Consider the following 15569-nt stretch of genomic DNA (forward strand, 5'->3'; position numbering starts at 1 on the left):
CTTTAACTAGGAGCCAAACCTGCCCCTGGGATCTGCTTTGAGCGAGTTAATTCTGCTGGGGATCCATACGGGAATTGCGGGAAAGACTCCAAGGGCTCCTTTGCCAAATGTGATGCAAGGTAAGGCTGCAGCTGCATGGGGAGCAGTGGAGGTATGAAGAAACTTGCTCAGCAAAACAGACCCTCACATCATGTTGTCATTAAAAATCATAATTACATTGTGATATTTAACGTGGGATTGTCAGACAGATTTACACGGATGAAATGAGTCAAATTTGATTTCACGGTCTACAAAAACAAATCCCTTATAATTTGATGGTAATCTTGTTCATAATCAATCTATATGTTAAGTGACAGTATTCTTTTAATGATGGGAGGATGACAGCAGTGGATCTCTCTCAAAGTAGTGTGTGTATGTGTGCTTGGGTTTCATACAGGGATGCAAAGTGCGGAAAAATTCAGTGCCAGGGAGGAGCCAATCGGCCTGTCATCGGAACAAACGCTGTTTCTATTGAAACCAACATCCCGCTCCAAGAGGGTGGGCGTATCCTGTGTCGAGGAACACATGTTTACCTGGGTGATGACATGCCTGACCCTGGACTGGTTCTGGCGGGTACCAAGTGCGGAAATGACATGGTGAGTGATCAGTATAGAAGTGTCATTTAATTCTAACACAGAAGGGAGTGTTTTGTAATACTTTCTTACTTGTAATAGTTTAGGTGTGTTTTCATAAATATTTCAGTTTTCATTTATAACCCTTGGATGCAACTACTTGTAATAATTTTCATAGAGGTGGCTGTCAGGTGTATTGGCCTAATGTAGTATCCCTTTATTTTTTCCTCCTCCAACATAAACTTAAACACATGTTCCAACTGCAGCACCACAAGCAAACTGTTTTTCCGGTGGCTTGTTCTGAGTTTGTCCTCTTTCTTTTATCAGCCGAGCTATTGGGCTTTTGCTCTGCGCTTAGCCAAGCCGGACGTTGCCTTTCCCAGAGATCAGGTTTATTCGTGATTGCTGAATTGAAAATTGTTGCCATCAGCAAAAAGAGCACATCTTCACTTAAGTTGTTTGTGAATTATTAAAGTTACGCAAAATCTGCCATGCCTAAACTCAATGCAATTACTAGCTGACAAGGACTCTTATTATCGTTTACATTTATTTGCCGGGGAAATTTTGCATGCACAAACATAATGAAAAACAACCTTAACTATCACTACAATAATAACTGTTCCAGTAAAGAAACTAATTCAGGCCTCAGTAAATTTAGTCCATCCAACTTGATAATTTCTGTTGAGGTTATGGTTTCAATATAGTTCATGGATGGTCAGCTGGCCATAATGGAGATTTCCCTCTGCATATGAAATACGAGTTTCCTCGATGTCTAGCCATATTTAGATCACCAATGGAAAACTTAAAAGGTGTGAGCTGCCATCACTTAGTATGAATCTCTATGCTTCACTCAAATAGCCACACTCAAAGTAATTCAAGCAACTAGTTCATGAGTAAGGTTAGAGGACAGGCAGCAACATGGGCCATCTGCATGCAAGTGCATTTAATATTTATGTGCTACAGGGAGTGTCACCACCTTCCTCTACCCCTTAATATTCATAAATAAAACATGGAAACATTCATTTTTAAAACATCTACATGCCACTTATGCCAATGCAAAGTTCAAGGGGAAGACTTGAGAGTAAAACCTGCGGAGCCAAGTAATCTTGCCTGTCGGATCACCTGGCACTCCAGATAATCCATCATCAGTCTTGTCTAAGCTCTCCTAGAACCTGTCAGAGTCAGGAAATGCGGCGGTGACGTAAGAGTCATGGAACTTTTCAGGCCACTATATCTTCCACTGTGTATTACCTTTTTCAAAACATTGCACAGCTTTGCATGTAACTTATGAATCACTGGAGCTTCAGAGATGACATAAATGATTTCCCCCCCCAGACATTTTGTGGAGTATAAACACTATGAATTGGTTTAATTTTGTTTTTCCTCAAAGACGTTCAACAGCCTCATGAAAAATTCCTGAGGTAACCAATAACCATCTCTCACCCACTAAACAAACAGGAAATTCTGAATATGCAAATGCCTTTAAGGAAAAGTAAATAGAGGTTTTTTTATTGCATATGTGTTATTTATCCAACTGTGGAGACAATTCCTAAAAGATAAACACAGCGCGTGTTTCTGAGCAACACCCATTTCTGCCCGTATATTCCCCTCCAATTTACGAGATGGACCGTGCACGTGCGAAAGCCCTCAATATCTATTCATGCTTTGTGTGTTTTATGAATATAGCCTCGTGAAATCGGTGAGGGTTCTTTGTCACATGCCTTTTCTCCTTTCAAAAACGTTTTCTATTCCCCATGCCAACCAGCTCATTAAGGTGATAGCACATTACTCACCAACCTGGCAAAGCGAAGATTATAAGGGCTCATACCCACTTTGTCTAAATAATTACATTGGCAGATCACCTGTCTTTTTCCAGTGTTTCTGTTTTATGGACGATAAGAAGCAGAATTATACAATTTTGTCTTTCTGGACTGCACTGAGTGTCGGGTCTCTAGGTTCTACACAGCATCTACCTGAGTGTAGGAACTTTAAAACAAAATAATAGCTCTAAACACGAAAGAGAAAATATCCCATGGCTATCTGGGATAAAACAAGACCAAATACCAGCTGTTTGGCTCAAGTGCACAGTAGGTGTTCTGTTTTGTCTGAATATATTTTTTTGTGTCGAATTCCTCATTAGAATGGATCATGCTCTGACACAGAGCTATTTTCTTTCTTTCATTTTTGTGTGCGGATCTTTAATTTCTCTTATTTGCAGGTTTGTCTGAATCGCCAGTGCCAGAACGTCAGTGTTTTCGGTGTGCAAAACTGCTCCGGAAAGTGCAATGGACGCGGGGTGAGTAGCACGTGTCCGGAAGATGACTATTTGTTGTTAGATTACGCCTCGTGTCACTGTGACACTTCTTTTTTTCCTTATTCAACCAAATGAATGCGGCCTCTGTCCTGTAATGACTCACATTAGCAGAGTAACACTTTATTTACAGTGCAGCTTCTGACTTCCGACAGCTACTGCAGTTCTGCAATCAATCTTCATTATCTAACCGATGTTAAAATCAATCCCATTTAAAGGCATCATTTATGGTCCCCTTCAAGTGTTGTCCGTGGTCTTATGTTTTTACTGTGACAGAAGCTGCAGTGAAGTCTTTCGGTCAGCTTGAGGCCTTTCTGTTTGGAGTCTCTAAGTTCTCCCCCCATGTGTGTGTGGATTTCCTCCGTATTCTCTGTTTTCTTCCACAGTCCAAAAGCATGCAGCATTTGAAGACCTTAAATCAACCCTTTATTTTTAATGCAGAATGGACCCCACCACTCATCCAATGATAGGCTGACACCCACAACCCTGAGTGCACACTACAACGCAAAGTATAGATAATGAATGAGTTGATAAATACTACAACACTTATGAGAGCAACAACATGTGCAACTTCAGTAGCAAATAATGGTGGAATTATGTGGGAAAACAATTCATCCTAACAATCAGCTGTAACAGCTCAAATATGCCTGAACCCAATTAACAATCAAGAAATATAAACATGTGTGCTCAACATTGTGCATTCAAAATTAAGTAAATTAAAAAATCAGCACTACATAATTAATATATATATATATATATATATTTTTTTTTTTTTTTTTTTTTTTTTAGTTAATGGAAATGTATCAGAGGAATAGCACGTTAGATGTTTCGGAGAGAAGTTCAGAGAAGCTAGAATGAGGTGGTTCAGTCTTGTCCAGAGGAGGGATAGCGAATATACTGGTAGACGGATGTTGGAATTGTAGCTGCCAGACAGGAGGTCTAGAGGAAGACCAAATAGAAGATTTATGGACGTACTGAGAGAGGATATGAAGGTAGTTGGCATGAGAGAGGAGGATTCAGAGAATGGGGTTAGATGGAGAAGGTTGATTCGCAGTGGCGACACCTGAAGGGAAAAGCGGAAAGAAGACGAAGAAGTAAATTGAAATAATGGGATTTAGATCCATGGAGTAATTGTTTGTGTTCAGCAAAGCGAGGTTTTATATGGTCGTGTTACACAGCTATTTCTACGAAAAAAAATATCAGGAGAATGTAGCAACATCTTGTTGTCATCACATTGTGTTACATCAAATTAAGAGCGAGAGTGCATATCTTCTGATGAAAATGCAGTGTGAGAGCTTGTGCAAGTGGCTGCTAACACTGGCAGCTGTAGACTCTTTAAGTTAAAAGGTTTAGCCAGCTGGATAAAGATCTATCAAGTCCTTGCTTGTGGAATTTACAGCTGTATAATATGCACCCTAACTACTTCAGTTTCACCACAAATCTGGTTTGATTATTCATTTTATATATGAAGTCACTGCACTGCCAGTGGTGGGAGGAAAAAGTTTCCAAATAATAAATACTCCATACAAATGCAAATGTTCATCTAGAACAGGGAAAGGGAAATCAACTTTTTGTTGAATGAGCAAAAATGGGGAAACTTTGTCTTGTAAAAGGTGAGGACAAGTCTGCTTTTTCCGTCGCAGGAAACAACTTTCATATTAAGCAGTGGGACGGGGCTATTCTCAAGCTATACTGAGTGGGGGGAAATTGTTATATATGAACTGCTTTAAGTGTAACTCTTTTTAACTTTTTGTATTTGTTTGGTACAGTATTTGTGGTTGGGGATCGAGTACCTAAGAACTGAGAATCAGAGGAATTGTTCACCTCGACGTATCTAATTTACAGAAATGCAAATTCTCATGACAACTATCAAATGTAAATCTTTAGACTATCTCAGAGATTTAACAGTTAGTAGTCACAGGTAAGCTGAAGCAGGAAATTTTAAATACAAATTGTGAACTCTTAACATACTTATTTGAAACAGTTGGAACCAAATTAAGGTGACCAGATAATCAACAGCAGTAATGGACCACATCTAACAAATATGTTTGGTATTGTTGGCCATTATAATCACATTTTCTTGATGTAACTGCGTAGATCTAGTGCCCACAGCAAAACAAATGGAAGATGATCCGTAATAAAGTCGTTCCTTTGAGCAAGCACATTAAGATCATACTGTGTGTGCTTGTGTGTGTGTGTGTGTAAAGTAAAAAATAAATAAATAAATAAAAATGAGTCACAGTGTGTATTCACACTGATCCTCTTCGAAGATAGCCTCACACACATTTTAATTATGTTGTACCACAAATGAGCACACCACATGAGTAATCCATCTCTGCTCTGTGGCTTTCTGCAGTAAATATTCATCTGAAAAGCATTACAAAATGATCAGATGAATACACACATTTGATATTAATATTCATTAACGTTGTTGGTGCTCATTGTGAATTGGAGATAATTGGCATTGCCCATACTTTGTTTAAAAAAAATATTGCATATGCCTTGTAAATCTTAATATCACCTTGGGGTAACATTCTCCCTCCCATCTCCATAAAAATCAGTCCAGATCACACCCACCTTTCTCCATCCCCAAGTGCCTCTTAACCCCATCAACCGGTGGGAGGTGGCAATAGTGTAGAATTGTTTAGACATGTGAATGCACTAATTGTAAATCACCCCGACACTTGCACAACTCCTTTGCCCCACCCCTTGACGAACAGCCGGATTGCGTTACCTCAGAAGGGAATCCTCCCGGATTAAGCGTCTGCACTAGAAACCTTGGATTTTAAAGCAGACACACTCTCCTCTGCACATGTGTTATCTATCAGGGCTATCGGACGACTGTCACGTGCGCAACTGCACACCCCTGAGCGCTGTTAGCCTCAGGTCACTCCCCAGCAATCCAATTTCAAAGTAATCCAGTTTATTTTTGCGCCCTACTTTTTTTGAGGATGTAACATTTTGCATTTGTAATTTAGCTGACATGAGTGAAAAAAATTATTTTAAACTATTTAAAGTAAAAAAAAAAAAAAAGGGGGCAATTACATTGTAAATTTTGCACACAATCCAATGCAAGATGTCTTGTTTTTCAGGTGTGCAATAACAAGAAAAACTGCCACTGTGAAGCACACTGGGCGCCCCCATTCTGCGAGAAAGCGGGTTTCGGAGGAAGCATAGATAGCGGGCCAACAAGAGTGGCAGGTATGCTGGATGACCATGTAGACCAACAAATAACCTATTCCATTACATTTACCCCCCTGCATCATCACTATTTCTTTTTTGAGATGTCACTATTTGATGTATGTATGGTTTTGAAATTACATTACATCATTCCAAGAACAATATAACTCTCAATCCACCTAGCAGTAAAATATACTGTCCTCAGTTATCAGACAAGACAATAAATGAATGTCCTCACATGATAGAAAGAATGAAGAATGTGAAACTTGAACTCCCGACCGTGACTTAGCTGTAACAGTCTTTGCGTCTGTCCTGTCACTGTTGTGTGCTGTAGATGTGCGTGTTTGTGTAATAATGTGCGCGTTGTCATATATGGCATCAGCCGACAGCGTGGTCATTACCGTGGCGGTCCTGGTTACCCTGATCAGCCTCCTGGTTGTCACAGTTTTGGTTTTTCTGAAGAGGAAGACTCTGCTGCGCCTCCTCTTCACCAGTAAGAAAAGCACGTTGGAGAAACTAAGGTGATGCATCTTTCAAACTACAAAATTATATTATTCTTAGCATTGAGATACTCAAAAATCCCCAATTACACTGGACTTTTTTTTTTTTTTTTTTTTTTTTGAAAGCTAAATTTTGAATTTGCTTTTAAATCCTACACTTTTGGGCTGCATGTGACTACATATTCTCGCCATTGTTTGCTTGTGATATGATCATAGATCCGTGGAGGCCGCTAGACCAACGAGCCCTGTGAGGACACAGTCCATCTGCAGGCCTATGCCTCAGCGCAAGCCTCCTCCCAAACCGTCCACAGCCAACATTTATAAGGTGAGCCCCTTCCCTCCTTGCAATATTACTTACATGACACAAGGTTCACAGATCTGCAGTTCAAATTCCTTTACCAAGTCTTGAAGTACTATATTCTATTTATTTACATTCTCTTAATTAAAGCTTTGACGCTCAGCTTCACACCGCACATAAAGAGACAGGATTCCACTGCTAGATCTGTGATAGCTTTATCCCCAAAAGCATAATGTCTTGCTTTTTGTCTTTCTCTGCTAATGAACATCCCTGTGAAAATGTGAATTTGTGTTTTTTTTTACATCAGGCAGTACAGGACACAACTAAAACCATCTGGTAATGTTTATGTTCTGATTTGGGTTAGTCAATTTAGACAGCGTAAACTAGTTTTATAAATACCCTGATATATCATCTTAAAATGATAAATTAAATCTTTTAGGGCGGCGTAGGTAGTAAACCGTCTTTGGAACCGAACATTTCTGGTTCGAATCCCGGCTCTTCCTAGTGTGTCGGAGTGTTCTTGAGCAAGACACCGAACCCTGAACTGCTCCCCTGGCGCCGGTCGACGGCAGCCTACCGCTCATGGCTCATCCATGATGGGTTAATTGCAGAGAACAAATTTTCCCACGAAGGATAACTAAAGGATAAATTATTATTATTTTAGTTTGTAATGTAGACAAGTGGGTACAAATTAAATGATGAATACTGCAATATTTCACAGCTTTGTGTGGCAGTGCAGCCATCAATATACGTCATAAAGATTGTATATTTAAAACATTTATGTTCTCATGTTTCGGGTAAATGCCCCGCTGCTTTCGGTGACCATTTGTTTCGGATTCCCTCCATAAATGTTTTCCATGAGACCCCTTAAATAACCAACGGCCGAAGCTCATTTTGAAGTTGTTCTTCTTTCAGGCTTATTAACTAAACACAATAAAGCTAGATAATAGATTCTGCCCCAAAGTTGCTCTCTGCAAGAAATACTGATTATGATGATTTTTCTCCATATTATTAAGTGAGACCCAGGAGGTTGCAATTCATGCCTGTTCAATATTAGTGTGTGATGAAAATCCTTTTGTTTTTTTTTCTTATTAGAGTAATTAAGTGACAGAGGTGTTTTTTTGAAAATTAGTTTCACAGAGTGGGAGTACAATACCTACATGACTGTGACAAATTGAGATGTAAGTGCATGTGCATTTGGATCACATTTAAACTGGCTGTAAAAATTTATGTAAAGTGTAAAAAATATGACAACTCCTCATCCAGTGTGTGCTGCATGGTGTGTAACCACCTTGTGTCCAGTATTATGTTTGGACCGGTTCGGCTGTTTACTGATGTCTCGCCCTGATATGTAATTTATTATCATCGTGTGTGCATTTGTGTGTGTTTTGTCCATCTGCCAAATCCTGTCTAGTCATTTTAGGAGTTATTGGGTTGCTCTGGAGTGGAGGGGTAACAACTGGTCAGGAAGTGGTCGGACACTGGCCTTAACAATTTTTTTTGTATTTATTCTTACAGTTTTATGACTGAATTTTAACTATCATACCACCTACAACTGATATTCACTTTTTTTTTAATCTAACCACAAATTGTGTTCCTCAAACCCTTTTTCCTTAGTTTACAACATTGAAGTGTAAATTTTTACACACAGATGTTTGTACGACATGTTCAACCTGCATATTTTCCACACTTCAAAACAATATGTTGTCAGAAATAACCAGGTAACCCAGATGTTTCTCAACATTTAGACATAGTAAGGCAAAACCAACATATTGTTTCATGGTTTTGATTAAATTAAATCAGAGGGACTTAACATTCCAGTTTTACAAAACTTTGCAGAGAATTAGCAGGAAAATAAAGAAATCATTTCATATACGTGTCCGGGAAGGTTCTTAGTCATCCAGGTCATGGTGAATTCTTGTCAAAATCTTCTTGTCTTGGCAACTGGACTTTAATTTCTTCACTTGAAGACATTTCACCCCTCATCTGAGAGGCTTCTTCAGTTCTAATGACCCATGGGGAGTTTCCAAATATAACTGCCAGGATTTTGGGCGAGGTTATGGTGGCTTGTTGTGTAGATGGAAGAGTGGATCTGCAGAGACTAGGTGTAAGGGGGCTTGTTATGCTAATAGGGGTGTTGTCCGTTGAAACAAGAGAGCAATTTAGTGGGATTGCCTGGATTGGAATGTGAAATAGGTAATATAGGTAAACTAAACAAATGAGTAAAATTTATTGGGTCACATGAACTGAGGCTCATGTGGACGTAACCAGGAACTGGTTCTGGTGGTGAGTCTATCTTGATTGTTTGGAGGGTGCAGATTGGCCTGGTCCATGTGTGAAAATCTGTCTTGGTATTAATCCCAGTATGGCATTTTACATTTGTGACTTTAGTGACGTTTGTATGCTGGCACTGAGGATTATGATGACGTCTTCATCGGAGAGATTAAACAACGGATCGCCCAACAGAGGGAAGCCAACACTTCAGGACAGGACTCTGCAGTCCAAATACACCTGAAGGACAAGGGCCGATTGTTTTAAGACAGCAATGTCCGTATTCTGGCCAGAGAAGACAGATGGTTCAAGAGAGGAGTAAAAGAAGCCATCTCTGAACAGGGGGGACTCAGACACAAACGGCCAAAAGCCTGACAGTTATATTCAGAAACTCCCCATATGTCATTAGAACTGACGAAGCCTCTTGGATGAGGGGTGAAACATCTTCAGGTGATGAAATGCTAGTCCAGTTGCCAAGACAAGAAGAGTTCGACTAACATTTTATGTACATTTCCATAGCTTCCTGTTATACTGATATGAAAGGACATCATGTCTGGATTTGTCCATTATTTCCTGACGGGTCCAGTTATATAATATTGTGACACCTTTTATCAGAGTTGTGAGTGGATATTAATTTGTTTACAAAGACTAGCCAAAGTTAACACATTTATGCGCAGTAAGTCATTTCTTTGATCAGCGACTGTAGGCCTCACATTATAATACTACAATTAAACACCTACTCACCCGGGTCAAAGTCATTTTTCCATGAAGTGAGCTTAATGCGAATGTGCGGGAAAGGTAGTTCCATCTTCCTCAAAGTGCAGTAATGCCATTTTTGAACAAAAGGCACAAACTGCAAATGTCAAACTTTGAATCCCCACACAGGTTTTTAGACATACGGAAGGAAAAATGTATTATCGATTATAATTTTAAAAAATGGGTAGATACAGAGAGAACTTTAGTGATATCCATCAATATCCTTACGGTTGTCTGGGTCGGGCTGCAAGCAGATCAGCAGAAGCAGAGACCCAGACTTTCCTCTCCACTTTGTCCAGACATTGTACCATGAGCATATACCTGGTCTTCCCCTGGGTCTCCTCCCGCTGGGACATGCCCGGGACAGTCCACCAGGGAGGTGTCCAGGAGGCATCCTTGCCAAGATGCCCAAGCCACTGAATCTGGCTCCTTTAGATGCTAGAGGAGCAGCATCATCTCTACTCTGGAAACTCATTTTGGAGGCTTGTATCCATGGACTTGTTCTTTTGGTCACTAGCCACAGCTCATGCCCCAAAGATAGGGTGACAATGTCAGTCCACCGATAAATCCTTTTTCACTATGACTGACAGGCGCAGAAACTGCACAGCAGGCCTGCCGATCTCACACTCCATGTTTCCCTCACCAGTAAACAAAACTGCGAGATACAGCACTTGAACCCCAACACTTAGGCTCATCCCCAACTCGGAGGGGAATCTCTACCTTTTTTCTGTCCGAAGACCACAGCCTCAGATTTTAAGGTGCTGATTTTCATCACAACCACTTCACATTCGGTTGCGAATTCAGTTGCGAGTGGACCGACCACTCCCGTGAGAGCTGGAGTTCATGTTCGGATGAAGCCAAAGTGACCATATCACTTGCAAAAAGCAGAGAGCCAATCCTGAAGCCACCGCACCAAATCCCCTTAACAGAATTGATGACAAAAGGCAGCCACGGTTAAATACCTTCCCGCTGTCAAAAGATATCAAATATGCTTCAACTCCATCATCCTCTCATAATGGTGTTGATGTGCCTTGTTCCAATTTCCTTAACCTCATTCGCAATTTCAACTCTTGGAAGTTCCAGAATCATAAAATATCTCTCCGTTCTCTTTTCAGCCATCGCTTCTGAGCGCGGAGCCTCTCCTTCCCCAACACAAATTCTACTCTCACAGCCTGCGCCGGATGCCCCTCTACCAGCCCCTGCACATCAGTGAGCCCATGTCGGTGTCCCTGACTGTTGGCCAGCCCACCCTGCCTCTCCTCCCTGCCCACCACAGGGTGCTGCCGGCCCACTCCTCCCTTTCAGCGGAGAGGGTTCCACCTTTCCTCAGTCTGCCGCGCCATCACCCATCATACACACTGGACCAGGTTTGTTGGCACTACAATTTATTTGATTTCTGTTTAGCACAATTTTTAAAAATATGACTTGCTTTTCACAAACTCTATATTCTATTATAAAAATTGATAGAAAGTAGTGCAAGTACTGCAAGCATGGAAGTAAACTAGACTCAATGTATTTCTCTTGCCTGTTCGCCTTGGTCACCCCCCACCCCCTCCCAGAAATCCAGTTCCCGATTTGAAATCTGCTGAGCCACTGGTATCTAATGCAGCGGCGATAATAAATCTACTGTATGTTTCTGCCCTTGTGATCGATCTAAATTCAGATCTGTTTGGGTAACAATTCAACGAGGAGAGAACATTAGCTTTGTGAAGTGACTCACGCTTTGTCGAAATAAAAGACGTGACATAATCCCAGATGTGAAAAGCGGGGCATGGAGGACATGGAGTGAAGCATATTGATCCATTGCCTCCAAGGATAATCATTCGGTTGAACAACAACACATGCAACAGCGGGTGGGTTTTGTATTTTAGCGGCATATCTCATATTATAGCTCGGAATGTGTGCCAACTGAAGATGGGCTTAAACTGAGACTGTTTACTTTTTCAAATAGACTGCTGACACAACAGATACATCTTTACTTCCACAACCTAATTTTGAGGTCAGCCAGTGGCACGTGCAGGTCAGAAACACAAGAAAATTTAATAAAGATTAGCAAGGAAAATTGCATTACGAGCTTGTTTCAATACGTGACGCAGTCGTGCCGGCCGTCATTGCCAATATGCCTTAAGACTTCTGTGTAGGCAAACCTTGCTTTTGTGCTGAATGCATCCCATTAGGGCTTAGTCATTTCTAAGAAACCGAGCCAGTTCTGCATATTTCAAAAGGAGGTAGGGCATGAAACGACAGCGCAAGCTTAGAATGTTAACCGAAATAATGGCTTGTCATTACTTAAACCTGCTTCAGCAGAAGGAACTGTGCCATTGTTGTGATGATGGTAATCTATACTGACAGAAATATAAATAATCTCCTCAGTAGTTTGCTATAGCTGCTTCAGTAGGCTGATTAATTCAAAGAATAAATTGAAAGCAATCAATAATTTGTTTCAAAATCAACAATAAACTTTCAAAAAACCAAAAACCTACCTAAAACTCCCTCCAAAATCTGCCTTAACCCTAATTTGGACTTTCTCACTCAGTTACCAGAAAATAAGCAGAAAAATTATCAATCACAATAAAATAAATAAAAAATAAATGAGTACAAATGAGTAAAAATGAGTATTTGAGTACAAATAAATGTACTCAAAAAGAATTCCCTAAAAATCCTGATGATATTTTTTCCAACATTGCCCAGACCTTAACTTACAGCATCACTATAAATGTGAGGCAACAAGCATCGGCTTTACGTTTTAGGGACAAATGGCCTTGTTTCAATGGTGAGACAAGACACATATTTCAGCTCCTCCGTCGGGTCTTACAAGGCACTCGGTGGCACAGCACTCGTGGATCTTCTTCAAACCGCAGAGGAAGGTGCAATCTTTCATCCCGAATTAAGATTTGGGTTCACCACCTGGACTTTAGTGACAGCGTGCAGTTTTCTACCAAGATCAGCTTTAGAGGCCAGATGTGCTTTGGATTATTCTTGCATGTGAGCGGATGCATCTGTCCATTTTATATTTTTTCGGTATTTGTTTTGCAACCTCATGTAAACCCTCAGTTTGATTTTGTATTTTTTGGAAGAAATCCTTATTCTTGCTATAGTAACCATGGCGGTTAACTCCACGTACTGATACTGGTAAAATAATTTGATTTCAAAAAAAGACCAACAAAAGGGTCTTTAGATGGTATAAATTTCAACGTGTATTTTTGAGTGTGAGTGTCTCCAAGCATTCCCACAATCCCGAAACATAATTCTAGGACTATAAATTGTCTGTAGGTGTAAATAATGAACGGTTGTGTCTCTATGTGTGGCCCTGTATTTGATTTGTGGCCGGGTCAAGGGCCATTGCCCGAACTTCTCATCCATTCTCTATAGGCAATGAGTGGGTAAATGAATGAAGGAATAGCAATTTGAAAGATTTCACGCTGACAAAAACACAGATTAATAAAGATATGTCCAAGATAGTTCAGTAACAGCAGATAAAATCAGCAGACAGATATTTGTTGGCACCTTTAGATTTGACTTAAATAGAACAAAGAACTCAAAGCTGAAAATATTCAACAACAAAAGCACGTAAAAGTGTTTGGACAGGGGAGCAAAAACACAAATACACATGTTGAAAATATCCAATATGCAAAGTCTTGACCCCGTGGGTCACAGTCCACTGAGCACGTTAGCTCCAGACGTGGATGTAACAATCTTGGTCACGCTTCGGCCACATTCATGAACGCCTACAACCACACAGCTCTCCTAAGCCCTTTCATGTATGCCTCTGTGTTTCTGTTTTGGCTTGCTGGGGGAAGGTGGTGTAGATTTGTGTGAGTGTGTGGCACCAGATGTTTATCACCCACTGGCCTCCTTGCTCTAGATTAGTAACACATGATGTCACTTCTCTCTGATGACCTACACGCACACGGTCGCGCCTCGGAGGTGGTGCAGGAGGTTTGAGATTAATCTCCAGTAAGGCATGAGAATTCACGAGCTACACTGATAACACAGTGCCCTCTAGTGAAACATGCTTGCCGACAGCTGCTGTACATACAATTGTGAAGGTCACGCACTTTATGGTTTAATTTTTCTGTGTCACAAGTCAAGTATAACGTGATTCCTTGTGCTCCAGAAACCAAAGTCAGATGACGAGTGGGATCCGTTTCACTTCCAAACAAACTTAATGAAAAGTTAAATTCTAAACTCAACATTTGAGGATGAAGTTTTTTGGACTAAAATGTGCCCCGATTACTCGATTTCCAATGATGTCCCTTTTCTTTCACCCTAAGGATCTGGATAAACCTAGTCCACCCCAAAAACCCCTTCCAGCAGATCCACTAGGAAGAAGCTCCCGGCTCGGTCACGGCGTACCACTGCCTGGCGTCCACATTCCTGGAAACGGACCTCTGCCCATCCCCATCCCCACTGTGCCCCGACCTCCGCCCTCCATCCCATTGCCCAGCAGGTTAGTATAATGTAGCAAATGTTGGCATCAAATTGATATTCTCCCTTATCAGGGATGAGACGGGCATATCCCGTAAATGCCTCTACTGGGGAATATCGTCATTAACTAGATTCTCAAGTCATTCCATTTCTATATCGTCGATAGTTTCGAGCACTTTGTTTAATATTGCAGAGAGATTGTAGGGTAAGTAGTTACATGTATCCACACAGCTTTCCCTTTATATCGGGAATAAATCTTATACGAGCAAATCTCAGATAAAGAGCCGAAGCGTTTTCTGTTATGTCAAAACCCATTTACAGTATTTGCTCTGTGCGAACACTTGTGTGACTGACTTATCTCACTGCTTCCGATAAAATGAAGCTCGGATCCCCCCCTGTGTTAATCGACCTTTGATTGTCGGTTTGACTTACTGCAGTCACAGTCATGACTTTTTTTTTATTAAGGGGACTTGGGCACTCACACAGACTGGAAGCCGGTATGTTAATTGCACCGTCACATTTATATACAGTAAGCAAAATGGACATAAAAAAATATGCTGAATAAAACAAACTAAAACCTGAATCAACAAACAGTTTGCTCGAAACTAAACCCAATACATTTTCTTTTTTATATATCATGCTCTTTATACACCTGGATAAGTGTTATATTGGGATACAATGGCTTTCTTGTAGGGCCAAAAATGCAGAATAATTACACACAAAAAATGTCCTGTCACCCTGATGCTAAGGATAATCCGCACACTTTAATATGAGCGGTTTTCATGTGGAACTATTCCATAGCATTCTCGTGAAACCACTCACAGCTAATTTAGTTGATTATTTTTGAACACTGGCAGTACTTTGGTAAAAGTATTAATAACACGTGGCCACATTACACTGCAAGAAAAAGTCCTGCATTCAAAACACAAGGAAAAGTTAGTAATATCATCGCTAAAGTATACTTTTATCAATGGTATGATTACTTGGTGCAACCTTATGTATTGTATACCCAATGATTTGGAATAATGTTACCATGGCAATGACATTGAGGTCAACATCATGATTCTAGTTATATGACAACATAATTTTCCCAACCAATAAAGAAACACCAAATGTTTCCCATTTGAGATATTCACCATACAGGAAGGCAGATGAACCACAGCTGTCACGCAAATGTATAGGATCATGAAGTGCAACACATCCTTCTGCAAATA

General features: G+C 40.5%; 1 protein-coding gene across 2 annotated transcripts in view; it reads left to right on the forward strand.

Annotated features, from left to right (window-relative positions):
• Positions 1 to 15569, forward strand: part of adam12b (ADAM metallopeptidase domain 12b) — a 75440-nt gene that overhangs the window by 59325 nt on the left and 546 nt on the right. Inside the window, exons 15-22 of one of the 2 annotated variants that reach the window (XM_086171703.1) lie at positions 11 to 119; positions 437 to 635; positions 2830 to 2907; positions 6015 to 6123; positions 6485 to 6623; positions 6819 to 6927; positions 11043 to 11294; positions 14202 to 14377. In XM_086171703.1, the coding sequence (XP_086027829.1) occupies positions 11 to 119; positions 437 to 635; positions 2830 to 2907; positions 6015 to 6123; positions 6485 to 6623; positions 6819 to 6927; positions 11043 to 11294; positions 14202 to 14377 (1171 nt within the window). Of the gene's footprint in view, positions 1 to 10; positions 120 to 436; positions 636 to 2829; positions 2908 to 6014; positions 6124 to 6436; positions 6624 to 6818; positions 6928 to 11042; positions 11295 to 14201; positions 14378 to 15569 lie in introns of both variants that reach the window. The other variant, XM_086171696.1, reaches the window with a different exon arrangement.

The sequence above is a fragment of the Fistularia commersonii genome, chromosome 2 (assembly GCF_037954325.1).
Source record: "Fistularia commersonii isolate RoL2024-O1a breed Wild chromosome 2, RoL_Fcom_v1.0, whole genome shotgun sequence".
Classification (NCBI taxonomy): Eukaryota; Metazoa; Chordata; class Actinopteri; order Syngnathiformes; family Fistulariidae; genus Fistularia; species Fistularia commersonii.